Source organism: Corapipo altera, unplaced genomic scaffold, assembly GCF_003945725.1.
Source record: "Corapipo altera isolate COAL_440 unplaced genomic scaffold, ASM394572v1 51, whole genome shotgun sequence".
NCBI lineage: Eukaryota > Metazoa > Chordata > Aves > Passeriformes > Pipridae > Corapipo > Corapipo altera.
Window position 1 is genome coordinate 9,733,367 of NW_020884892.1, and position 25,860 is coordinate 9,759,226.

At 36.3% G+C, this 25,860-nt stretch overlaps 1 protein-coding gene across 3 annotated transcripts in view; it reads left to right on the forward strand.

Moving 5' to 3' along the window:
* TAF2 (TATA-box binding protein associated factor 2) overlaps positions 1 to 25,860 on the forward strand; it is a 67,335-nt gene that overhangs the window by 38,070 nt on the left and 3,405 nt on the right. For 2 of the 3 annotated variants that reach the window (XM_027645566.1, XM_027645568.1), the window contains 9 exons: positions 237 to 377; positions 1,688 to 1,798; positions 3,355 to 3,548; positions 4,087 to 4,226; positions 9,837 to 9,906; positions 11,466 to 11,575; positions 13,920 to 14,149; positions 16,799 to 16,951; positions 17,366 to 17,471. In XM_027645566.1, the coding sequence (XP_027501367.1) occupies positions 237 to 377; positions 1,688 to 1,798; positions 3,355 to 3,548; positions 4,087 to 4,226; positions 9,837 to 9,906; positions 11,466 to 11,575; positions 13,920 to 14,149; positions 16,799 to 16,951; positions 17,366 to 17,471 (1,255 nt within the window). The remainder of the gene's footprint in view (positions 1 to 236; positions 378 to 1,687; positions 1,799 to 3,354; positions 3,549 to 4,086; positions 4,227 to 9,836; positions 9,907 to 11,465; positions 11,576 to 13,919; positions 14,150 to 16,798; positions 16,952 to 17,365; positions 17,472 to 25,860) is intronic. The other variant, XM_027645567.1, reaches the window with a different exon arrangement.

Sequence of the window (25,860 nt, forward strand, 5' to 3'; positions counted from 1 at the left end):
CAAGTGGAACTATTTTCATAAAATTTACCTTTAATGTAGAGAGAATATATTGGGACTGACAGTGAAAACTTAGCTAATATAAGATAATGCAATGATGAAAATAAGTATCTATTTAAAGGAGAGAATGTTCTTGGCAATTATCCTTTTTGATTATGGGAAATGTGTATTTTTCTACAGCCAAACTAAACTTGCAGTGGTCATGTTAATATGATTTCCCTTCCCCCCTGCTTATTCAGATTGCAAATTCCATGGTAAGTACGTGGACAGGACCACCAGCCATGAAGTCACTCTTTACCCGAATGTTTTGTTGTAAGACTTGTCCAAACATTGTGAAGACCAACAACTTCATGAACTTTCAAAGCTACTTTCTGCAAAAGGTAAAATTTATTTTTCTCAATGAATGTTTTAAAAGAATTGTCAAAATAGGAAAATGTTCCTACAGTTGACAGCTACAGGAACCTGGATAGCACAATCCTGCTTTACCCCTTCATAAAAATCCAAAGTAACTAATTCTTTTTCATATGGCTTCTGTTTGTTCCATCTTAGCAAAAAAAACAATTAAAAAAATTTTAACAATTTTTTTCTGAGTAGCTCAAGTTAAATTAACAGTTTCTTCAGAAGAATGGAGCGCATAAAATAATTATTTGCAATTATTTGTGAGCTCATTCTTAAACAACATTGTAAGGAAAGTACTAATTTTATCTTTTACATGAATTCAGCAACTGCCTTTTTTCTTTAATAGCAATTATAATCTCATAAATCTTAAATTGGTGGGCTTTTTAGTCCAAGACACTGCATAATCCTTCTTGCCCTCTTCTTTCTGTTGTCAACATCGTGCATTGCTGCAGCTTATTTTGGTGTTAGACAGGTTTTTTTACTGGAACCTATAATTTTTGGTTGAACAGTGGATAACAAAATTAATTACAATTTTCTTTCTTAGGATTCACTTTATAATTATTGTGCGATTGAGTTCTTATTTCATAGATTTCATATCACTGATTATAGAGAAAACTCAAATTTTGGTTTTCGACTCTGTCCAAAATTGGTTTATCCTTCTTCCCACATTTCTTTCTTGGACCTTCTCTTACATTTTTCTGTCTTTTTTTGTCACTGCTCATTCTTTACCACTAAATCTTACACTCTTGTCCCTTTTTAATCTCATGTCCCAAGTTTGTAGATCTAGAGTAAGATTCCTAAATCTCTGTTGAGTGGAGGTTTTAGCTCATTCTAAAATAAATACCTGATCAGAGTAATACCTGTCTGGCTAATAATTCTTGAGGCTTCACTGACCCTCTTGTTTCTATATGTCTCAGTGGTAATGGAAGCTTAGACATTGTGTTCACATGAAAACACCCAAATTCAGTGTCTGTTTCAGAATTAATTCCATCATCATTTTCTGTCTTTCATTGGTTTCATTACCTTTTTAATAGTGTCTTGACTTGAGAGTCTGTTCTTGGATATACATTTTTCTTTTTGTGACTAATTATTGAGCAATAACTACATAGTTTATTTGATCTGAAAATTAGATAGCATGTGATAAGTCTTTCAGAAGTTATTTAAGTACAACTTTTCAGAGATTTGCTCTTGTAAATTTGTTAATTGCTGATTTTCAGGATGTACTTTTTTCAGGGTGTAACTGTCATTTCACTAATGTAAGAATGATGCTAGTATTAATTTCATTACACAGACTATGCCTGTTGCCATGGCCCTTCTGAGGGATGTTCACAATCTCTGCCCTAAGGAGGTTTTAATGTTTATTTTGGATTTGATCAAGTATAACGATAACAGGAAGAATAAGGTAAAGAATGTCTTTGTTTTAATCTATTACTTTATTTTGCTGTTGTTGAAAAAAGTCTTAGTCAATGCACTGCATGATGTTTTATGCCACAACTGTAAATATGTGGTTAGGAGAGTTGATGGAAAGGTGATATGCTAAACTAAACAGTAAATGTTACAGAATGTTCTCTAGCTGATATTTCTATGAAGGCATTTTTTGGATGTTTCAAAGCTCTTTGTGCTTGTTGACTTTCTAAGGATCTGCCTCTCTCCATTTGCACGGATACTTTTCTTGCTTTACTCTCTTTCGTTCAAAAGACCCATGTGTTTTGAGAAAATGTGCATGAGGCTAACACATAGCACTAATTTGTTGGTTTTTTTTTTCACCTTGAGAGGAGTATTTGAAAGAGCAAGGAAAGGAAATAATCTTTTTTTAACAATGTACAAGACTGTGGGATTCTGGGTTCTGAATGTCAGCTCTAGCTCACAGAACTGGATTGTCTTCATCTAGTTAAATAACAGGTGAAACCTGTTCCATCACTAAGCTGAAGCATCTGAATTTGAAATGTTATCATCCAAAGTTCCTTCTCACAGACCACTTCTAAAGGATGATTATATGACCTTTCATATCCTGAGGTGATAAAAAATTCCATCTCCCTAGCTAGTGGAATTGGACAACTACTAGAAGCCTAGCATAATCTTCCCAATGACATATCCAAATTTGAGTGTAACCAATCTGATGTGTCCTAAGCCTCACTTTTTCTTGTGTGTAGAAACACATACTGTAACAAAACATTTATTGCTTATTACTGAAATAAGAGGATGATGGAGGGTGGAAAGGTAGAGTTAGACACATGGACGCAAACATCAGTAGTCACAGAAAGTGGTGAGTTGTGCTAACGTCTCTCCAGCATTAAAGGAGTGATCGGGCTGTACTGATGTTGCATTTGTTCAGAATAAAGTAACTAATATTCAAATACAGTACTTCTTTCTGCTTTTTATAAATTTTATTTTTACAGTTTTTGCTGCTTACTAACACAACCAACAGATGCAAAAGCCAGGATAATGGAAAGGGTCAAACTATGAGCCCACGTAAGAGGGGCGAATGAAGAAGCAAGGTTTTCCCAGCTAAGCAACAGTGAGCTCATTAGTTCACTTCAGAATCTTACAGATTTGCTGGTTGGGTAAACTTTGATTTTCTGAGGTGCTAAGCACCCATTAACCTTTGTACTAAATACAGAAATAGACAGGTAGGTTTAGATGCTCACATTTGAAATAATGGCTTTTATTTTCCCTATATGGAAGATTTTCAATTCCTGATCTTTCCATTTTTATAAAACAATGTATTAACATTAATATGGTTTTATTTTGGTGTGAAGAATAATGATTGCTAGTATGTCTGCTTGCTCAATCACTCTCAAATCCATTTTCAGAACTAATTCATTCCTGTTTTGCTTTCTTGTGCAGTTTCTCACATGGGTTTTAAGATCTCGTTCTAGAACAGGGCTTAAGCATTTCTTAGGTTTGAAAGAATATATATTGTTGTATTTGCACGTGTTAAGTGTTGTTTTTATCTAGTTTTCAGACAACTACTACCGTGCTGAGCTCATTGATGCCCTAGCCAACTCTGTGACTCCTGCAGTTAGTGTGAACAATGAAGTTCGAACATTGGATAACTTAAATCCTGATGTACGACTTATTCTTGAGGAAATTACTCGTTTCCTAAATATGGAGAAGCTTCTTCCCAGTTACAGGCATACCATTACAGTCAGGTATGGTTTAATGATGCTACTTTTCTTGTGTTTTATATACCCGTCTCTAGTTAGCTTTTGAGATTTTAGGTTGTATGTCTTAATTTTAAATGTCAAATTCCTTCCAATTTTCAAAAGCTGATAGTGCAAGTCTGTCTTGATTGCTTTACTTTTCAACAAAATTCTTTTCTGTCAGTGTAGCCTTTTAATAGCAGTCATAAGTTGATCATGCCTAGGCCTCTTTAAGAAGAGTATTTATGAAAGTTTTGCAAAGTGTGGCCATGTAACAATAACTGTAGAGCACACAACATCATCTGAGCTGTGTTTTCTCTGACTTAGTGCAGCTCTACTGAAGCTAAACAATGGATTTGACATGGTGGAGAATTTTGTGTGAGATAATGAGAGCTGTGTGTTAATGCTGTGAAAGTAGTTGTAACATGTTAACAAGGTAACATAATTCTAGAAAAATTGCAGTACTTGATTTTGAGAAAGTAGATTTATTTTTCTGGGCTGGTATTCCATAAACCTGACGTAAATTTTCTCTTTCTACCATGTGTAGCTGTTTAAAAGCTATCCGAGTGCTTCAGAAGAATGGTCACGTCCCAAGTGACCCTGCTCTCTTCAAGTCGTATGCAGAATATGGGCACTTCGTCGATGTCCGAATAGCAGCATTGGAGGCTGTTGTTGATTACACAAAAGGTGCTTTCTTTTAAGTATTTTGACACTTTGTAACAATTCTCGAACAAATGTAATGGTTACCTCATTAATATCAGGTCTAAATGGTGTCCACCAGAAGACCTTGTGTGATGACAGGTATATCGATAAAAAGCTGAGATTTCTGTTAATGCTTTGTCCTAGCAAATACAAGTTTTATGAAGATGTGCTGAGCATTCTTTCTCAGTGTTTTGCAAATTGAATCAGATACCTAAGTTTTGAAATAATGAGTGGATGGCACAATGAGTCGTGGTAAGAGGATTTGGTAATTTCTTCTTAAAACTTCGTTTTCAGTGACTTTGATTCAATTGATTTCAGCCATAATGGCTAATCAAAGTTCTTGGTTTTGCTTTACCTTCTTGCTAATATCGTTATTTTGCTTTTTGCATGCATCTTACGGTTATAAATTTTAGAAACTTAGATTATTATAGTGATTTTCTGGCTGATTCTACTTTGCCATTCCTTATACATAGTTTATGTTTGTGAGATGTTTACATTATTTTAATATTGTCTTTATCTTGGTTGACTGCTGCAGGTCCATGAAACAAAACCCTGGGTAGTTTCTTAAATGCTCTTTGAAGTTGAAACCCAATCCTGACAGATTTTTTAGAGGCAGTTAAAAATTAAAGCTTCAACTATTTGCATTTCATAAAGTTAATTTAGTATTATATTGTCCTTTTCATTTATTTGGGTTAGTCTTTCTCTGTTCAGCAGATTTGTAACACTTCTTATGTTTGAAGGTTTATCCCTGTCAAAGTGGCCAAATCCTTCAGTTCTTCCTCTGAGAGCAGACTGGTGAATTTAGATTTCTAATTATTCCGTGTCAGATTTCATAGTTTTATTTTGTTTTCTGGGTAATGGAGAGTTGCCTTTGGTTGTTGCATGAATAATTGTTTTCTTCTTTCATTTAAGGACTCTATTACTTTGACATTATTCCTGTCATTCTATCCAAGGACTTCTCAAATTAGATAGGCAATGGGAGGTTTTAAGGCAATTGGAATCTTTGAGTGAACACATCTGGTGGAATTCAGGAGTACACTTAGAGACTGAAACCAGGCTGTTATACAGAAAATCTGATAACTTCAAGGGAGGTTGTGCACTGAGCATCTCTCTCAGGCTCTGTCTTGTAATCAAGACAGATTACAAGACAGATCCAATGCCTAGTGGATACCAGGCATTCTGTGTCCATTACCCACTGCACATACACCATTTGGTGACCCTGTGAGTGATACACAGCTAAAATTCAGAACTGTGCTGGTGCTATGCATCTCTCTCTCTGTTAGACTGCTTGCTTTATTCTTCGCTTCATATAGTGTTAGTGGAAAGATTACTGGAGAATGAAAAGCTTACTTATCAGCTCTCTTCCTTTAGAGTAGTCTCCTCACTAATTCATCCCACCCTTTGGAAAGACAAACTGATAGAAATAATCTTTTCTCATTAAATTCTTGACCTTTTTTGGATTGTGTTTATATTTAATAACTGGCTTGGGTAAGAAGTGTGCTACAAAGTAATACAGTACGTCTTTAAAACAGCTGATCAAATGGGGTGGTGTATAAGCAAGATAATAGGGTAAGATGTTTGAAATATTCTACAGAAAGCTAAAACTTGAATGGTAAAAAGTAGTAGAAAGATTTCTTTAAGTAATCAGTGATTGAGCTGAACTAGCTCACTGTGGGAGCTGAAAGTGATACACTAGAATACTTCTGTACCTAACTGCCTTGCCCCTTGCCAACAGCCTTTTCTCTGATGCAGAGATAGCAGATGCAGATATCTATGTGCTATGAAGTCAGTACAATTTACAACACAGCCTGCTATCTAGCTGGTCATCAGTGTCATTTCTCAAATACAGCCTTCCAGCACTGAACACAGTAGCCATAGAGAAGTTAGCACTGCTTGTCTTGCAGAGCCCTAAACCTGACTTTGGAGGGAGAAATGATTGGCCATCTATTGCCAAGAGATGTGATTCTCGTTGTTCCAGGCTACCTGGTTTCCAGTTCATGCTGAATGCAAAACAGCAGTTATCAAATGCCTGTTGCTTGTGCCAAAGCTTGCTTTTAGCAGTTCTTGTAAAAGAAGATGACAAATTTTGTAATTTCCATAAAAAGGAAAGTCTGTATTTTCTGGGTGGAACTCTCAGTGTAGGAATAGCACTGCCTTTTTTAAGTTACTTAAAAAGAAATCATTTCTCCATGGAACTGAATAAGTTGTTTTCTTTGCTGTTAATAGTGAGGGTTTTTTGAGACATGGTAACTTTGTAAAACGCTTGAGGCAGCATATAAGGGCTTGGACAGTTGATCTAAACTGGCTTGAAGTGAACAGGGTTTATTAACATTTTAAAATTAGCTTCTGAGAGTTATATGACTAATAGCAGTTATTTGTATAGAACAAAGCAATTGCATATTTAAAAGAGATAACAACAAACTATTCTAAATAAATATCCATTATCAAATCTCATGAATGTTAAAGTTTAGCATCTCAGCGATGTTCTGCTGTAATTGAGAATTGATACACCATCTCTTGTAATTGAAAAAAAAAATTTCAAGAGGATTTTTATTTCAGAAAGCAATCCCTTGTTTCTATGTCTACCAGAAGTATGAAAACCTACACATCTTTCTTTTCCCACAGTCTTCTTCTAGACAGACTGTCAAGCTACACACAGGATGGGTGGTCAGTGCAATGGGGAGGAAATCAGGTCATGGGCCACACTCAGAGGGTGGTGATCAGTGGTTTTTACTGAGGCTGACAGCCTGTCACAAGTGCCTCAGGGAACATCTTCAGAAATTATGTGGACAGCGACATTCAAAGCAGCTTCACTGAGTTTGTTGATGACACCAAAGTGGGTGGTGAAGAGGACATGTCAGAAGGGAGAGACATCTTACAGAGAGACATGGACAGGCTGGAAGAGAGAGCGAGCAGGAACTGTATGAAGTTAAGAAGTGCAAGGTCCTGCACCTGGGACAACATAACAAAAAGCCCAGAAGAGGCCAGGATCTTTGTGCCTGGGGAACAGCATCGCTGAAAGGCACGTGGGGGCCCTGATGGATGACAAGCTGACCATGAGTCAGCAGTGTGCTGCTGCAGCAAAGCAGATCCTGGGCTGCATCTGCAGGGGCAGTACTAGCAGAGACAGAGATGTGAACATCCCACTCTAATGCTCACTCTGTACTTGAGTAGTGTGTATAGTTGTGTCCTCCACAATTCAAGAAAGATGTGTACAGGCTGGGGACTGTCCATAGAAGGGCCATGAAGGTGGATCAGAGGGCTGGAGAACCTGCTCTGTGAAGGAAGACTGAAGGAGTTAGGTCTTTTCTTCCTGGAGAAGGCTCAGGGGGACTTCATTACAATACTCCAGTACTTAAAGGGCAGCTACAAAGTGGATGGAGTGTCTCTCTCTCTCCTCCATGTGGAAAGGAGAAGGATTAGCAAGTACAAGTTGCACCAAGAGAGGTTTCATCTTGATATAAGAAAAAACTTTTTACAGTGACAACAATCAGTCAGGGGCACAACCTTCCCTGGGATGTGGTGGAGTCCCAGTCACTGGAGGTTTTCAAGATGCAGACAGCCAGAGTACTAGATAATCTCATCTGGGCTCCCTTTCCCATGAAAGGTGTGAGCAGATGGTCTTTTTAGGTCTCTTCCAAACCAGGCTGGTGTATGGCTCTCCAGCCTAATAAGATTTTTTCTGCCCAAGGTCAGGTTTAATTTGTCATTGCTCTCCATATCGTTTCATAGTTCCTGTATAAATTTGAAGAGCAGGTTAAATGCATTAGTAGCAAAGCTTTGGAAGCCTAGCAGCCTTAGTTTATGCTGTAAGGCAAATAGCAGGGAAGACTGACTTTATTTCAAGTAGAAACAAGTTTAAAATACAGAAGAAGAAATTTTATTCTTTAATCACAGAAGTATGGTGTTTCCTGGTTTTGTTATCCAGTACTGTAAGCCTAAAGGATTCATCTCCCAGACTTCTCATTTTCTAATCAAAAAAACATTCTAAAATCCCTTATGTTATCAAAGTAATTGCAATTTGCTAATGATTCTGACCTAGTGTTTGCCATGTTGCAATTCTTTGCTGCGTAGTAATACAATATTGGTTTTGTTACATGCAAAACAACTTTTCCATGCAGTGTTCTAGCTGCCTTCTGTCCCAAGCCAGGAAAAGCAACTGTGCCTGGAGCTGCTTTTTTAAGGGATTGATCCCCTAAAATGCCTTCTAGACATAACTTTTCCGAGATTTCTCTGATGTTTAAAGGCAAATCTGAGGTTGTAGTTCTGGTCTGTATGGCTACAAATTTGCCCTGGTACCATCCAGAACTGTGTAGCCATGCTCTAAAGGGTGCATGATCTGAGCTAATACTTCCTGCCTCTAAACAGGGCTTATCGGTGCCCCACCAGTTTTGTTTTGGTTGGATTGCAGGAAGAGCAATGCTGACTTGCAAATGGCTTGCACAAGACTCTTCAGCCAGCTTCTAAGCAATATTACAATGGAGTTGCCTTCTCCCAGCCCAGGAAAAGATCTTATGTTCTAGTTGTCCAAAGTATTTTTAAAACTTGTAACAGAACAGTGCTGATTCTTATGTTATAAATAAATGCTTCTTGTGTTACTTACCCTAGTGAAATAACAAGAGAATAATAGGTATTAGAATTGATTGGACTAAAGAAGTTACATTTAAAAATCATTGACTGAAAACTGACTGAAATCAGAGTGGAAAGTTGAACTGAGGTATTTAGAACTAAAAATACAGTAGACTAGGGGAAGAAAGAAATACATTGTTAGGACCACAAAATGGAAAGCAACAGAAATGTTTTTGGACCTGTCTATACAGTAATGCACCCTCTTCATTGTTTTAAAGAAATGAGAAGAGAATACTGTTGTAAAAATCTTACAGTTATGCACCTGAGAAAAAGATATGAAAATTCTTTCATTTTTTGTGTGATCAGTGATGATGATATCCTACATTGTTTCCTATTTTGCAATGTTACTCTGATAATCAAAGGAATTTTGTAATGTAACTTACATTTTAAACTAACAGGCTGACTTTTTTTCCAGTGGTGTCAAGCAGCAATTTTCTAGAAGCATCTGCCGATAGGTTTCAAAGTCCATTTTAGTTGCAAGGTATACTGATTTAAAAAACTAATGAAGGCTAGTGAGGAGAGTATGACTGTAGTTCTGTATAAGCCCTCTTTCTACCTGTTTAAAGAAAATAATCTTTCACAGATTTCTGTGTATGAGAATTGTATATTCCCTATTCCCTACAGAAAAAAATTATACTTCTGATTGTTCAAAGGATATTTGAATGTGTTCATTTTAGGAAACACATAATGTCAAGATGATCCTTTACTCTGATCTTCCCAATCAGTGCTTACGCAAATAGTCAACTTGGTTGTTGAACAATTAAGGCATGTAGGAATTTCATAAATGTTTCTATTTCAGTGTAAACCCCTTTTTACTTTGAATTTGCAGTATAATAAATGAAATTCTTCTTTTGTTGCAATGATTCGAGCTGTTTGTGTGCTAACTCAGGAACTCATGATTGTCTTGATCAAAATCCTTCTAGTTTATATATATTTATAGGCATTTTATTTTATTTTGCTTTGCAGTTGATAGGAGCTATGAAGAATTACAGTGGCTGCTTACTATGGTTCAGAATGATCCTGTACCCTACATAAGGTTAGTGAGTTAATAAACAGCCAGTATTTTTACTAATGCTGAAACTACTAAATAAATTCTTGGCCTGGAATCAGTAGAATAGATCAGATGCTTAACTGCTTAAAACTTCTTCACAAAACTGTTTTTCCTTCTTGGTGTTCTACATTAATTGAAATGTGTTTTGATGTTTCAAGAGTTCGTATCTCAAAAATTAGTATACTCTGTTCTTACTCTGCATTATATTATTTTTGTCTTTTATGTACTACCCTGAAGGCAGAAGTCTGAACTGAGATGTTATTTCATCATCATAGATAAAGTGTATAAATCTGGTGTTGCATATGGCAAAAAAGACTTTGTGATATGTAGAAAGGACAGAGGTTGAGACATAGTGCGCAGAATATTTGGACAGCAAGGGGTGTAAAGCAATTGTTAGACTGTAGATGGGGTGAAAGGATCATGTGAAAATATGGTATAATTTCTGGTATTGCCCGTTTCAACTTTGTTTTCACACAAGTGATTGGATATTTTAGCATGTTTGTTATAAACCTGTGAATGCCAAGGTTCATAATAATTGGTTTTCCCCAACACTTTCTTCTTATGACCACCATTAAAATACTGAGTTTCAAAGATAAATAATATTACTTTCACTATGTCTCTGTAGGTGATTTCTTACAAAGATCATAGCTGCAAGATTGTTCTCTGTTTTATTTCTGTCATTCTTGTTAATGAAAGTAAATACAGTTAGACTCACTAGAGGAGGTTTAGCTTCAGTCTAGGAAGGAGATTGAATTTAATTTGTATCCTTTTAAAGAAGAGTTTAAATTTTCAATTGAGTGCAATATGTTAGCCTCTTCTAAAAGAAAAAAGAAAAAAAAAGTATCTGCAAGGGTCTTCTTGTTCCAAATGTGTAAGACAGCAGGGGGAAAGCTGGCTATGCAGAGAAAAATCATTAAAATAATAAGTAATGGAACAAAGAATTATTTGTTCAATGTTTTCAAGGCCAAATTTTGAAGAAAGAAAGTGGAGAAAAATGTATCTACTTTCAGCACAGTGTGTAAATATTGTAAGCAAACATGGTAAGTGAAGAATCTTTATACACCAGTGTAACTTGAGAGGTGGCAGTGTTTCTTTCCAGGAAAATGTGCTACTCACTGGTTTTGGTCCTGCCATTTTGCATCAGTCATAAATATTCACAGTTATTTAAAAATTCTTTGGTGTCAGTATGTAAGGAGTTTATTTGCCAGTGTTGCTTATTCTTTGTAATTACCAAGTCAGTGTGCAAAAAAAGATCATTACTAAACAGAAGAGCATAATGTATTCTACAACTGTTAACAGTTGTGTCTAAAAACATCCTGCTGCTTTGCACCTTACTTTTTAAAGTTATATTGCTGATAGTAAGTCTATGTCAGTGCATATTGTGGACAGAAGGAAGAGCTGAATGCATAAAACATTGATTAAAAATTTGGAAGAAATCCTGTAGTTGAATAAGTTTGCAAGAATATTTCAAACTGAACAGACTTGGTGTTCGTAGTGTATTTCTTTTGGCTTTAATAAAAATTGTTTTTTTCTATTTCTTTCAGGCATAAGATTTTGGATATGCTGACTAAGAATCCACCTTTTACCAAGAACATGGAGTCCCCTTTATGTAATGAAGCTTTGGTAGATCAGCTTTGGAAGCTGATGAATTCAGGTTGGGGTTTTTTGGTTGTTTTGTTGTGTTGGGTTTTTATTGTAAGGTCTTATGAAATAAGTGTTAAAGACATGCTTCAGAATATGCCAAGAGCTCTCTTAGTTTCAATAGTTAGAAAGTGAAAATTTAGTCTCAGAGGTTGAATATCATGTATGTACTTCCAGAACATTCTCGTTGACACAGGGTACTAAACCTTGTTTTTCGTTCTTTTGTCTACTGATGTAGTGTGCTTGGATGTACTTTTGCACAGAATGATTCTTTTAACCAGATGTTCAAAGCAAATGTTTCCTGAAATAATGATGTCTGTGTTACCTTTTTCTCTATAGTTTGCTTTAGATTAGATGGTCTCTCTTTGTCCTCGTTTACTAAACTCTGAGAGAACATGAGAGGATATCATCGGTATAGATAATTTAAATGAAATTTTTAGACGTGCATTATAAACTAAGACTCGATTTGCCTTGTATGATTAGGAAATATCCTAATGAGAGAAGGGCTTGCATCTTTACCGTTGACCTGTTTTTTGTTACTGAAGCAGTTCTATCCAGTCCTGACAAACTGCCCTTTAACAAATGGCACATTACTACGTAGGTTGCATATAAACATTTATGTAGCTCTTTTAGGTCCTGTTTTCTGTGTGTCAGGGTTTGAAGTGGGGAGATTACTAGCAGTTCAGTTTCATAGGATTTGCCAAGTGTCAGGCACAGAAAATAAACAATTTTGATGTTCCCATCAGAAAGTTTGTTTTTGCTTTTTTGTGAGAGAAGAGTGTGTGCAGTGTTACAACCATTACCTCTTTTTGCAAGTAACAAATAGGGTATACTTTCTTATTATGATTCCTGGGGCTTTAAGCACTTCAATTTCTATACCTCAAGATGACGTAACGTTTCAATTTATTTTCTGTTAGGGATAACTGAAGCATTCCAGGGTGCCTTGAAAAACAAAAGCTTGTTAATGTGTGACAAGTTAGTAGCCAGGTTTAAAACTAGAATCCTGAGTTGCTTTTATTTAACATAAGCACATGTAATAGAAAGCAGACTCTGGTTGATATATGTAAACTTTTCTTTTTTTCTATGTTAATCTGGATTAAATTGATAATGCTCACAAGTTCCAAAGATTGCAAAGAAATTCAGTGACCAATTGCATTTAAGTTTAACTGTTCCACTGGAGAAGGAAAGAGATGCTGAATGGGAATTCTTCAAGTCATTTTAAATGTAGTGAAGAAACTGAGCAAATTATTTGTTGTTAAAATATTACAGTAGTTTTTAAATTAATATTTGTGAATGTGTCATTCTCTGGGAGTATTTTAATGTTATAAATGTCCAGATTAATATTCATACTGATCTCATTTGTAACTGAGTGTAACTGGTAATTTGTAACCGGTAAGGGTAAGCTAAGATTACTCAAAACACTATTTAGCCTCATAAAACTACTATTTACAGGGATAGATCTTATAATTTTATTTTGTACTAAGTCTTACACAGCCACATTAACATGGCAGTTGACACATCTGTGTCTTGTTTACCAGATATAGCTCAATTCCTCCTGGGGAACAATATGTTCAATAAACTTGCAGTCACTCAAGAGCTGGGCTGAGTTAACACCAGAATCGCTGTATTTGCAGCGTTGCAGCAGATGTTACATGTCTTTCTGTTGTGATTGGTGCCAAACGTACTTTGATTGTTTGTGTATGATGATATAAAAGCAGGACACAGTTTGCAGTGAAAAATAATAAAAAAACCCAAAGCATTGCTTTGTGCAGTAAGAATACATGTCTCCAGTATAAATACAAATTAAAATACTGGGTATCCAGTGAAGTATTTGACATAATAGTGATATCAAAAAACGTGCATCTGCATTTCTCTATCAGTGCAGTTTCCAGAGGGTATAGATCTTAACCATGCTTACTATATTTCTTACTAGGTTTCTACTATATTTCATGGAATACATGGGCAAATGCAACCAAATCCATTGATATGGGAAGCCAGTTTGGTTATGAAATGTTCTATTTAATTCTCCAATAGAAAAACTTGAGGCGCAACTTGAAAAATAAAAGTATATGAGTGTGGTTATTTTCCTTTTATTTTTCATTATGTTATTAAAGCACTTTCCCAGTCTTGTTCAACTAAACATGTCTAACTTACAACCCAAGCAACTTTAAGCTTTCCTTTTGAACAGGATGTGGCAGGTGAGTTAAAGCCAAGAAGAAGCAGGAATAATGAAGGAAGCGTAACTTAAGCACAGAAAATGTCATACTTTGGTAGCCCCAGATCACTTAAACTGTTTTATCTGTGGGAAAGCAGAAGATTGTATCTCTGTGTTAACAACAATCTCTTTTGGATTTTAGGAACTTCACATGACTGGAGATTACGATGTGGTGCTGTGGACCTCTATTTCACACTTTTTGGCCTCAGCAGACCTTCTTGTTTACCGTTACCAGAGCTTGGACTTGTTCTTAATCTGAAAGAAAAGAAGGCTGTACTTAATCCAACGATTATCCCTGAATCAGTTGCAAATAATCAGGAACCTGTGAATAGTACTAATAATCACGGACAGTCAGTAGGATTTCAGAACACCGTAAGCACAAACCACCTGCATATACTTCCCATTCAGCTGCCCACAAGTCCTTGCTTTGGTTGCTGATTTGATTTTGTACTGTGTTCAAGCCTCTCATGCTTTACTTAAGATGCCTTTTTATCTTATTGCTCTTTATTCTGTCCACTTGAAAAGCTGGCATATACCAGCTTTTTGACATTTTTTAAATTTTTTGCATAGCATATGCAAGCTTTTTACTTGTTTTTTTTTTCTAGTTTTATCATTTCTATTCTTTACAAAACTTTACTTTTTGTATATTGCTTATGAGACATGAAGTGCTTCACAGAAATGTTTGATGCTGTAATGAAAACCTTTTTTATTAGACCAGGAATATTTATTATAGGCAAGTTATGCAATTTTCCAAAACAAAACTTTTTATCAGTAAATTTGTTATATCTTAAAATACATAGATACACCTGTTTTTAAACAACTTCAAGAGATGTGAAAGTTGGAACTTTAATACATTGAACGCATTTGAATCTGACTGTTTAGTACCGTGCTCTGAAGGATTTGTAACAACTTCTGAAAAATGGCATACATTCAGCTTGATATCTTTCTGGATCTAGAGTCTTCAGTCCTAACACATAATACATTGTGCAGTTGCAGAATAGATTTTTATAAGCTGTTAAGTTCATTCTTTCCTTAAGAATAACTGCCACTGCTGCAGGATTGAGTATTTTTGTTGGACATATTTAATTATGAGGGGAAAAAATCAAGAGACATGGAAATAATGAGTGATTTTTCTTAACAGTTTCAAGAAGTGCATTTGATTGAAACTGTTCAGGGATAGATCCTGAAAGAGAATGTGAACATGTGATTAGCAGGTTTGGAAGTCTTTCCACCCTTTTGAATGGGATGGTTTACTGATGGTTTATCAGTCCCATAGTTAATGCCTAAATAGTTTTTATTGAAAAGTATACTGAGAGTACTAATTAACAGCACCCCGCAGGCCCTTTCCAGCAGGGGGAGAAAATACTGGTAGAGTCAGATATCATTAGAGCTCTCCTGCATATTTACCGAGCATGGAGTAAGTCCTAATTTGCTGTACATAATCATTACAATTAAATAGCAGGAGGCATTTTGTTGGCAGATTTTTAGGTTGCAGTTCAGTGACCACCCAGACTTTTTTTGGAGCCAGACTATCAAAGGATTTCCTCTTAACTCTTCTTTTTCTATACTGTTCTCTCCTTTGTGCTAGCACAGTAGTTGTTGCTGCATAGTGAGCTGGATCAGGGGAGGATCTTGTTGAGCAGTACCTTTTTATGAACAGATATTTCAGGTTCCTGGTCTGGTTCATCACGTAGTTTAAAAATGCTCGTGGCACCCCAGGACAGAACTGTATGAGGAAGAGGCTGCTTCTTTTAGCAGCGGTACTGGCTTGGACTAGTGTAAACATATAGCTCCAGTATAAGCCTCAATTTACACTTCACCCATCGTATCTTCTCCTGTGCTTCATCTCCGTTCTCCTACCCCTTACTTTAAGGTTACTGTTTTCACTGTTACTCCCCCAAAATTCAGGGAACTGATTTTCCTTGTAAAAACAAAAATCACAAACAAAAACTGCCTCTCAGACAAAGTTCATCCAAAAGTGTTTCACCATAGCAGTGTAATGGCCTAAATAATAGGGAATTAAAAAAGGAAATATGTATTTGAGGGGAAAAAAGAATAAACAGGTGATAGAATTCATCAGATTAACTGGATTCTTTAAAGTAGACATAATCTGAGAGCATAAACATGTTAAAATAAGTACTGATAGACTTGTGACACTGAATTTGCTGACGATGGTAAAAGTTACCCACTTCATGAAATAGAATTTCATGTTCAGGGCAAGAGTTTGTGGGACTAGAGTGCCCTTTGTAGGATAGAGAAAGAGCAGTTCGGTGGAGGAGCATATGCTCTTGAGAGTCTGTGATATATATGCCTTTTATCTAGGTTGTAATGAGCTTTTAATTATGTTTACTTCTGTGAATACTTTATTTTCCCTTCAATATTTTGTGTATTGGACTTGTTGGAATACCTGTCTCCTGTTTTCATGACTATATGTATAACTTAGTAGACTCTCCTATTTTTATATTTTTTTGACCTTGATATTTTTTATAATCTAAGCAGTAATTACAAAATACTTTAATTCTTTTTAATAATTATTGTAAATTACAAAAAACCAACCAAGCTATAAGTACACATTATGATTTGTACTCAATAAAGTAAGAGTTAGCTTTTATAACTAAGTAGAAGATTTAGCTAAATCCCATGTGTAGATCAGAGGCTGTCATAGTTTTTCAACTGAGATTTGGCATAAGTAGAGTCCACGAGGCACAGATTTATAGAAAGGCTATTCACAGGCAGCAAATGTTGTTGCAACCAACAGTACCATGATTGTGAGAAGCGACAGAAAAGATGCCAATGCTAGATATGCAGAGGGAGCAGGGATAGAAGTAAAGAGAAACTAGTTTGTAGAAGTGGTTGGCACAAATCCATACAGGGTTTTAGAAAATACTTTTTGCCAGTACTACAGGGAAAACTTTGTTCAAATCACCCACTTTACTCAGAAGATTTTTCTGCTATCAGGTCTCTTTCTCTGAAACATGGATCTTGCTACCTTCTAATTTTGGTCTTTTAATGCTGCTTCAGGAGGATGATCATCTTATTAAGGAAACAGCATCCAGCATTTCTGGTCATCAGCAGGGGGTGAAGAGGAAGGCTGATATGCCACTCGGGTCTCCATTGGAGCCAGGGCAAATACTAGAGAAGAATGAAGACAGTAAAGTCAAACTCAAAATCAGAGTAAGAAATGGAAATTCAACTTGCACAGTATTGTAGGGTGTTCAGAATAATAGCAGTGGCATCTGCTGACTTCCCTTGAAGCTGTGTTCAAACAAAAGACATGCTGTGTATATGTGTACAGCAGCTGTTATGCTTACTTTGGCAGAATCATTTCCTATCAGATTCTTTATTGGCTGGCAAGAACTAAAGTTGACAGATAATGCTCTTGTTCACACAGCTTCACAGTAAATTAGAAAGAAGAAAAGTAACTGACCCTTTTTAATTTTATTGAATTATTATTCCTTTGCAGTGGTAGATATCACTTCCTTTCCCTCTCACCCCCAGTTTACCTCAAAAATTAAATATTTTAAGTTCTATTTAGTGATGTTTTTATGGGTTATTAGCATCTGCTTGTTTTTTTTCCTGGTATCTTAGTTCTCAAACTCTCAAGAGGAGGAAGAAATTGATATGGACACAGTTCATGACAGTCAAGCCTTTATTTATCATCATTTGAATATGCTGGAGAGACCATCCACACCAGGTATGAGTAACTTTATTGGCAAAATGATTTTATGATATTTTAACTATTTCACTTGTGGAGTGTTTTTTGCTGCTGCTTATTTCCATACATATAGTGTTGGTAAGTGTTAAATGTTATCAAAATTCCAGGAAATATATAAAGGGTGCATAAGAACATTTCTTTACCTTCCAGCATATATATAGATACATGTGTATAGATACATGTGTATTTTCACACATATCTAAGTAAGACAAGTATATACCATGCTTATAAAAGTGAAAAGCTAAGGAACGAATAAAAGAACACAAAGTTGAAGTAGAACCCCATACGCAATTAGGTAAAAGTTCTTTTGCCATAGGTGTCATTTAAAATGTAATAATTTTGGAGATTAAAGAAAATAGCAGGACTCTTCAGGTAAAAAAAAATATCAAATATTAATGATTTATGACTTAACATTAGCAGTTAAAAAACACAAGCCTCAAAGATACTTAAAAGGGCTTTTCAAAGTTGAAAAGATGGCGTCTGTGAGCAAAATGGTTTCATTTCAAGCACTTCCTTTCTTTTGGTACATCTTAGTATCTTTTTTCATAGAATACTTGACAAAATTATTGTCAAAGCATTGTGTTTCTTAGAAACCTTAAGGCAGGCTGAACTTCACTGATGAACTTTCATCTTCTTTGCTGATCTGTCAATAGCAAAGAAATTCAGTGGGCAGTCTCATTTTCTCAAAATATTTTAACCACATTTCTAAAGTTTAGTTCTAGAATGTGCCAGTGGAGCCAAGCTGAGGTAATGTCACAGTGTACTAAGCATTCTGAGAGGTCTTTGTACAGATCCAGAACCAGGTTTTATGGTTGCAATTCTGCATTGTGTAAAAGTGAAGTTTTTGGCTTTAGAATTCAGCGTAATTACCCTCTTCCTTGTTTTTCTGTTTTTATCCAGTGACTGCCTAATGTAAAACAGAAGTAGACCTTAGCAGCAGGATCTGGGGTGTTGGTTCCATCCTGAAGGCCCCAGGTCCTGAGCTATGCTGACAGGTGACCTCATCTGCTTTCTCTGTGACCTGGTAATTTAGTGGCCCCATTTAAGAGAAGGGCTGGTGGATGCTTCTGCTCCGAAAATCCTGCTGAGGCTGGTGCCTTAGTGCTTGCCAGCGGTTTGGAAGCTGGAGGCTCATATTCTGTTACAGCCTAGGACTTCATGTTTTTACTTCCTTGGCAGATGCTGCAGCCACTAACAGGCTTTGTTTGTTTCTTTGTAATTTTTATTTTTTTTAATACAGGTAACTGCTGTCACTGCTCAACTAAGCAATTAAGTTCATGTGGGGACATTAAAACACAGGTCTGGTTTCTGGATTCCAGATGGCCTCCAGTTAATGACATGTGCCTGTACAGCCAACTCCACCAGGATGGCTTTGCTGTTAGAGATGTAGAGTAGCAAAACTCACAACTTTTTGCCTTGTTTCAACAGAGTAAAGGGGCAGGCTGCATATAGGTTGCTCTCATGAACTTAGAAGCCTATGTCTGCACAACCTTTACTTTAAACCTCAGAGCTCCTTTGAATTTTGTTCTCAGAGCTATCTGTTACGGCAAAGAATGATGCATCCAGGGCAAGCACAACTGCAAAGCTGATCCACTGAGGATTAGTATTTATAACTCTTACATGATATTTTGCAACAATTTTTTTACTAGATTTACACACTCTACGGAATATCAAGTCATAAACAAAACTCTGCCAAATGCTTCACAAATAGGACTTACGGGACCCTGTGTATGCCAGCTCTGTGCTCCAGGACTGTTGCAAATTAAGTTCGCACTAGGGGTCAGAAAGGGTAAAGTCTGACCAAGAGTCAGAGTAATGGCCAGTTGACTGCTGCTTTTGCAGACCTACAGCAGACACAAGCTACTTGAGTTTCACTTGTGTGCTGAATGACCTTCTCACCTCTGCTGTTTAGACATTCAGCACACTGGAATACATTTTCTTTCCTAGATAAAAAATGAGACAAATGCCAGGTTTTGCAACAGAATTCATTTTAAATAATAAGCCTTTGAAAAGCATTATTTTGAAACACTTCAGATTATTTTTTCTTTTTTTTTTTTTGTTTGTACGGTTAGGAGCAGTTCCACTTCACATAATCTTTGCTTCTAAAATTTCACCTGTTTCTTATTCATGCCATTTTTCTTAGAAGCAGAGATATATGAATTTCAGACTGAGTAAATAAAGATAGTTCCATCTTTAGAAAATTATGTACTTCTGAGGAGAAACAGATGGGGAAAAATAAAAGGATAAATGAATAAATTTTTTCATGCATAGGAGTTTTTTGTTTTACAAAGGAGTTGCAGATAATATTTCCTGAGGGCCTTTGAGGTCTTGCAACAATGATGGAGGGTGGGTGCAATTCAGTGAGTGATTATTGTGAAATAGATTGACAACAGGTTCAGAAATGGTCTCAGTATCTTAGTAAATCTGTAAGATGTTGTATCTGCCTTAGTTCTGTGACTCGTACTTGGAAGGAGTGAGCTGTTAGTCCTTATGCAGTTTTCCTCCCACAGCTGTGGGTTATGTCCCCACATGTCACATGAAGTGTTAGGTCATCAGCCAAACACGGCCTGCGAACAGCAGCTGCCAGGAGGAAGTTCACGTTGGGTCTGAGTCCTGCTGTATCTGTGGTTTTTTGTTGGGTTGTTGTTTTGGTTTTTTTTACTCCGCACACCACCCCAAATGATAATTTTGATTTGTTCAAGTTGATGTAACCCCTGTAAAGCCAGGAAAATGTTGTTTTCCTTTAAAAGTTTGTTGGAGTTTTTTATTGTATGCTTCTGCCTATGGATATGAAAGGTTAGGATTGAGACAATAAAAGAAGTCTTGTAATACAACTATTGCTGGATTACAGGTTTCAGTGGTGTAATTACAGCACCTTTCCTGGTTCATATAGAAAATAAATGTTTCAAATCCTACTAAAGCATCCTGACCATGATAATAGAACTGTGGACTCTGGTAGTTATAAGGGAATCTAAGCATTTTTTCAAGAAATTATTAAAACAAACAAAACATCAGTTGTGAACTGCCTGAAGAAGCTATTGTGCTGATTACTCATCTGCCCTAAGGACTAGAAACTTGGTAGCCTCCTTTGAGCCTCCAAAGCTGTGCAAGGTCATGTTTCTAATGTGAGAACAGATTTTATTTGCTACTAAATCATCAAGAATAGTAGGAATGCTATTAAGATCAAAAGAATTTCAAGATCAAATTTTGTGTAAGCAGCAGATTTGAATTCTCAGACTGTAAGGTGACTTGTCATGTGTTGTTGACTTCAGTGAAATCTGTATCTTTATCTGTAAAGATACGCTTCTTTACTTCAGTATTCCACTAATCTGATAGTACAGTACATCAGAAGTAACCTTTAAAAGGTTTTTGCTGTATCTGTCAGTGGTTGTTGATTGGCCTGGTCTTTTCTGCTTTCAAAATAAATGCCTGGCTACAGTCTGCGTGATCTGCCAGTGAAGTTACATATCATTATGGCTCATCACTGATAAACACTTAATTAGAATTTCCCAACTAGTTTTGATGGATTGAAAGTTGATAAAAAGCAGTATCCAATTCTCTCTTGTCTTTATTCCTACAAAGGAAACAAAAGAAAATACAGCAATGTTCTCTTTGTGCATTGGCAGTCCTTTTTCTGATCACATTCAGAGGCAGTGGGCTTCAAGGACACATCCTGAGTATTCAAACTCAGATCAAACAAATTCTTTGGCCATTCTGTTAATACTTTTGTAGTTTTCCAGGATAATCAAATTGGAAATTTCCACTGCTGACCTTGTAGGTTGCTTTGTTTACTATGTAGATGTACATGAAACTTTGGAGGTCTAGGCCACACACATACACGTTGATTGGATTGTGGTTTTGTTTATCAGAGTTACTGTCTACACTTTCAGGAAATTATGATTTATCTGGATTGACTTTTTTCTGGAACAATTTGAAACTGGACATACTGCACATGCTGCAGTAAAATGTAGAGGTAAACTACTGTAGTTATTACATTTAAAGAGTACATGTCCAACAGCAGATCTGAGCCTGAGGTGCAAGTCACCACATTTTGAATGTAGATGCAGCAGTAAATAGAAATGCAGTAGTAAATAGAAATGCAGTCTGAACTGTGTAAGAAACCCTATCCTGCAGCTCTGCAGTTCCCCCGAGTTAGCTGTAAGCACAGCAGTACATCAGAGTTCAGCAATTAGTGGTTCTCTGCCAAAAAGGGCTGTGGAAACATCAGCACACAGACAAATATATAAATGAACAGTTCTTGGATATGAGGGCACCATTGAAATGATGAATTTTTGCTTTACTATCTAAGGAGGTAAATGTTGTTACAACTGTTCTGTTAGAATACCTTTTAATAACATATAATATTAATATAGTATCTGTTTGATAGTAGCCATTACACATGTTGACTTTATTACCCAAGATATAACTGTTTCAAAAATGGTAACTCATAGGCTTTGAGGTTCTGTAGATAATTTTGCTTCACTGAAACAGTGTGTGTTAATTGTACACTTCACAACGAAGGGTGTTTTCCAGTGCTTTATCCTAAAGTAAAGAAAGCGGCTTTAATAGAAACAAAAGCACTACAGATAGTGACAGTGTGAGAATTGCATCAGTGTGTAGCTGAAGTGTGTCAACTACATGACTTAATAAAAACATAATAGTGTAGCTGTGACTATCTCTGAGAAAACAACTGATCACTCTGAAACCCAGAAGGTGGATAAGGATAGCAAATTTTCAAGTGAACTACCTGAAACTGTTGGAGGCATAAAGTATTCTGAATTGGCTTGCTGATTTAAATGTTCTTTTTTTTCTAAAGTAGGGATTTCACTAGAATTTCTACAATATTAAAGTAAATGTAGTAAAATAACACCACAGTTAACCTGTTATTTTAATGTAAGCACAAGGCAATATAGTTGTTAAATGAAAGTCAAATGAAGAAATTAATAAAATTATTACCAATTAAAAGTATATTTTAGTTAAATCACCAGCTTGCCTATTCAGTACTTTAGGTATACCTTTGGTATAGGTATAAGGAATTGTCCATCTGGTTATAGATCCCACTAAAAAATGAAATCAAATGAAACTGTAAATTGGAACTAGTTAAAATGTTTATGTTGGAGCCAAACTATGTGATTTGCTTAGCACATCCTCAGAAAACTTCTGGGTGGTTTTATTTTTTTTAACTAGACCCTTACTTCTTACCCTCAAAATTTAAATTTTCTCCAGTGGACCTTAAAAGAGCACTCTCCTAGAAAGAAAATGGATATTTTTTTCAGAGATATATAATTTGAAAATTCGGCTTCTTTAGACAAATTACAAGACACTTGCATTCTGGAAACTTGAAATCATTTATGCTTGGTAACTTTTTATTTCTGCTTTGTTGATGGCTCAACAGATGCATAAACACAGCATGAAATTAAAAAAGAGTGTGTCTCAGATGTTTCCAGGGTAACACTAAAAAGAAAAAAAAAATAAGGAAAACCAGGATAATTTTGAAACAGTTTTTATGATTTTTTCCATTCTTTAAGTGTTCTCTCGTTAGAGAAAATTCTAACCAGAGCTGGAGTTCAACTGCTAAGCAAAGGGAGTGCATTATCCTTCTCACTGGTAAGCTTTCTTTGAGTCCTGGGAGAGACACATAAGTGCTTGTGTGCTTGTGCTGATGTCCCTTTCTTCCCAGAGCTGGTTGGTGTCAAATTCTGGAGCACCAGCCTGTTCTCAGCCAAAACACTGGACCTGTGGGCTCAGCCTTTGCTGTGATTTGTGAACTTGGTTTCTCCCTCTCTGACGTTCGAATAAATCAGGGCGCAAATGGGGTTGTTTCAAACAAGGTCATTTTAATTTGTAAAAATCCTGTATAAGCCAGCTGTTTGACATTGATTGTCCATGGAAAGAAACAGAGGCTGTAAGTATGTGGTGTCCCACCCTCTTTACACAAAATCAGAAACATAGGAGAGACCGTATGAAAGATCTTATAAAAGCTTGCTGGCATGTTAAAATCTCAAGTTACATATTCTCAAATTGTAAAGGTTCAATAACAAAATAAGATTAAATAGGTAAAACACTCTACCCAACAACATAGTTCAATGTTAATGCACTCATAAGTCTTAAAAAGAGAAGAAACTTACTTAAATAATTGAACAGGATGTTATAATTATCTAACAGCAATTTGTGTTATGACAGAAAATGTGACTTTAAAACTTATCAGGATCTAAATCCCTTTTATTCTAAAACTAAGATAAGAGATCTATGTTTTCATGTTTTATTCTCTCTCACAACATCCACAGCATTTGTACTGTCCCTATGACAAATTGTACACAAGTTTCTGATCTTTCTCCCATCGGATTGTAATTCTGTCTAATTTTAAACACCTACCCAGCTAGCTGGAACATCACAAAGCCAGTAATTACACTGGAATCTCCACATCCTAAACAGAAGGAGATCCAAGTGGATAGACACATGTATGTACATTTTCTTCCAAGGAATGCTACTAACCACTTCAAAAGTGAGCTCCTGGGCTCACCCTCCACTTATTTTGTGTTTCTGTGATTTGAGAAACTCAGGTTCCACTCCCTCTGTCAGGAAGTGAGTTCCCTGAAGGAAGAGGGAGTGCTCTCTGCCTCCTTGCAGCAGTCCTGCTACTCCTGTTGATATAAGGATAATGATATTGCCCTGTAAAGCAACTTCTGTTTAGCCTTGCTTTCCTTAACTATGCTTGGCATGTTCCTGGCATGGGCTTTAAGTAGATACTAATTAAAAGGAAGAAAACAAAGTATTCTGCAGTTTTAACAGTGAATTTTATGGATACAAATCTGTAACATTTTCTATAGAGCTTTTATAAGTCTATTGATTTTAACACACAACCAAGTTTGATAGTTTGTGCTCAATCTTTTGGAGTCATCATCCAGGATCAATATATTTGATTCCTGGTTTCAAAGCACTCTTTAACAGTAGGACGAAATTTTCCAGATAGCTATTATTCTTGCATTTAGAAAAACCCAACAGATTAGAGTCATCATTGACCTCTGTGAAGAAATTGTATGTGTACTCAGTGCTACCTGAGTATTAGATTTATGTGTACTCAGTGCTGGCTGGTAGAATTAGATTTTTGTAATGACATTCTTTAATTTCTTACTGACTTCTGTGCCATATTACCAATATTGACTGTCTCCTTAAGTGTCAGTAACCCTTGAGTTGCAGTTGGATCCCATTTCTCCCCTTCTTGAAGATCTTCCTCCCTCTCTAGGTGGTCACCACCGCCTCTTCAGTCCTGTTGGCTTGAACTGCAGTTGAATTTGCTCCATAGCTTACTCCAGTCAATGGTGTTTAACTGCTTTAACTAATATATTTTTTAAATATATAAAAATAAGTCACCTGAAATAAGTAACAAGTTGATAATACAGACTGTTGCCTTAGCAGAGCTGGTAGTTCAGTAAACTGCAGGAAACTTGCACAAGTTGCATGTCATGCAACAGAGTCAGGAGGGTCTGTTTGGTTGCATCTTCCATCTTCCTCCACATTCACTAGTGCTTGACACTTCTGCTACATCATCCCTGCAGACTTAAGCCACTGTCTTTATACCAGTTCTATTGGGTTAAACTTTTTAAAGGCTAGAGGCTTAGCTTTGGTTTGAGGTTTTTACAGATGTAGTGTCTAGACTCACAGGTTTAGTTTCCATATAAGAATAACTCCACAATTTGGAACTAATGTAGCTGGGAAGTTTGAAGAGTTTGTGTAATGTGTGTGGGTTTTTTCTTTTCTTTTAAGTTGACTTGGTTTTGCCTTGTATATTTTAATGTATCTTGTCCCTGTGGCTTGACAACATGTGAGAATGTTTTCTGTATTTTGGATAATCATTTGTACATTTTCTGTGGATGAACACTGACCAATGTTTTTCAGGCTCTTTGCCATGACCTTTATTTCTGCCTTACTGGGAGCTCTGCTTGTGTCACTGTCACAGTTCACCTTTAACTACTGTAACCTATTTTAACGGTGTCAAATACTGCCTGCTTTGGTTTTCTGAGCTACAGCCTCCACCCTTTCCTTTTCTAGTGGCTTGAGTCAGATATGCTCCTTTTTCCACCATTTTGAGTTCTGTTTAATGGCTGGCTTTGCATCCTTGCAGCTGAGAAATAAAGTTCGCTTGACTATAAGTCGTATGCTTTACATCAATGAGCTCAGGTTACAGGGATAGGTTTAGATACAGGCAAGAATACCTTAAAAGAAAAAATATACTTGGAAATAGTTACTGTGAAGCAGTTTGGTATCTTTTCCCATCAAATACCGTATACTTGCACGCTGTCTGCATTGTCAAAAAAGGCTGCAGATAACAATGTAAAAAAATGGTCGAAACTGTGAAGTCAGCAAG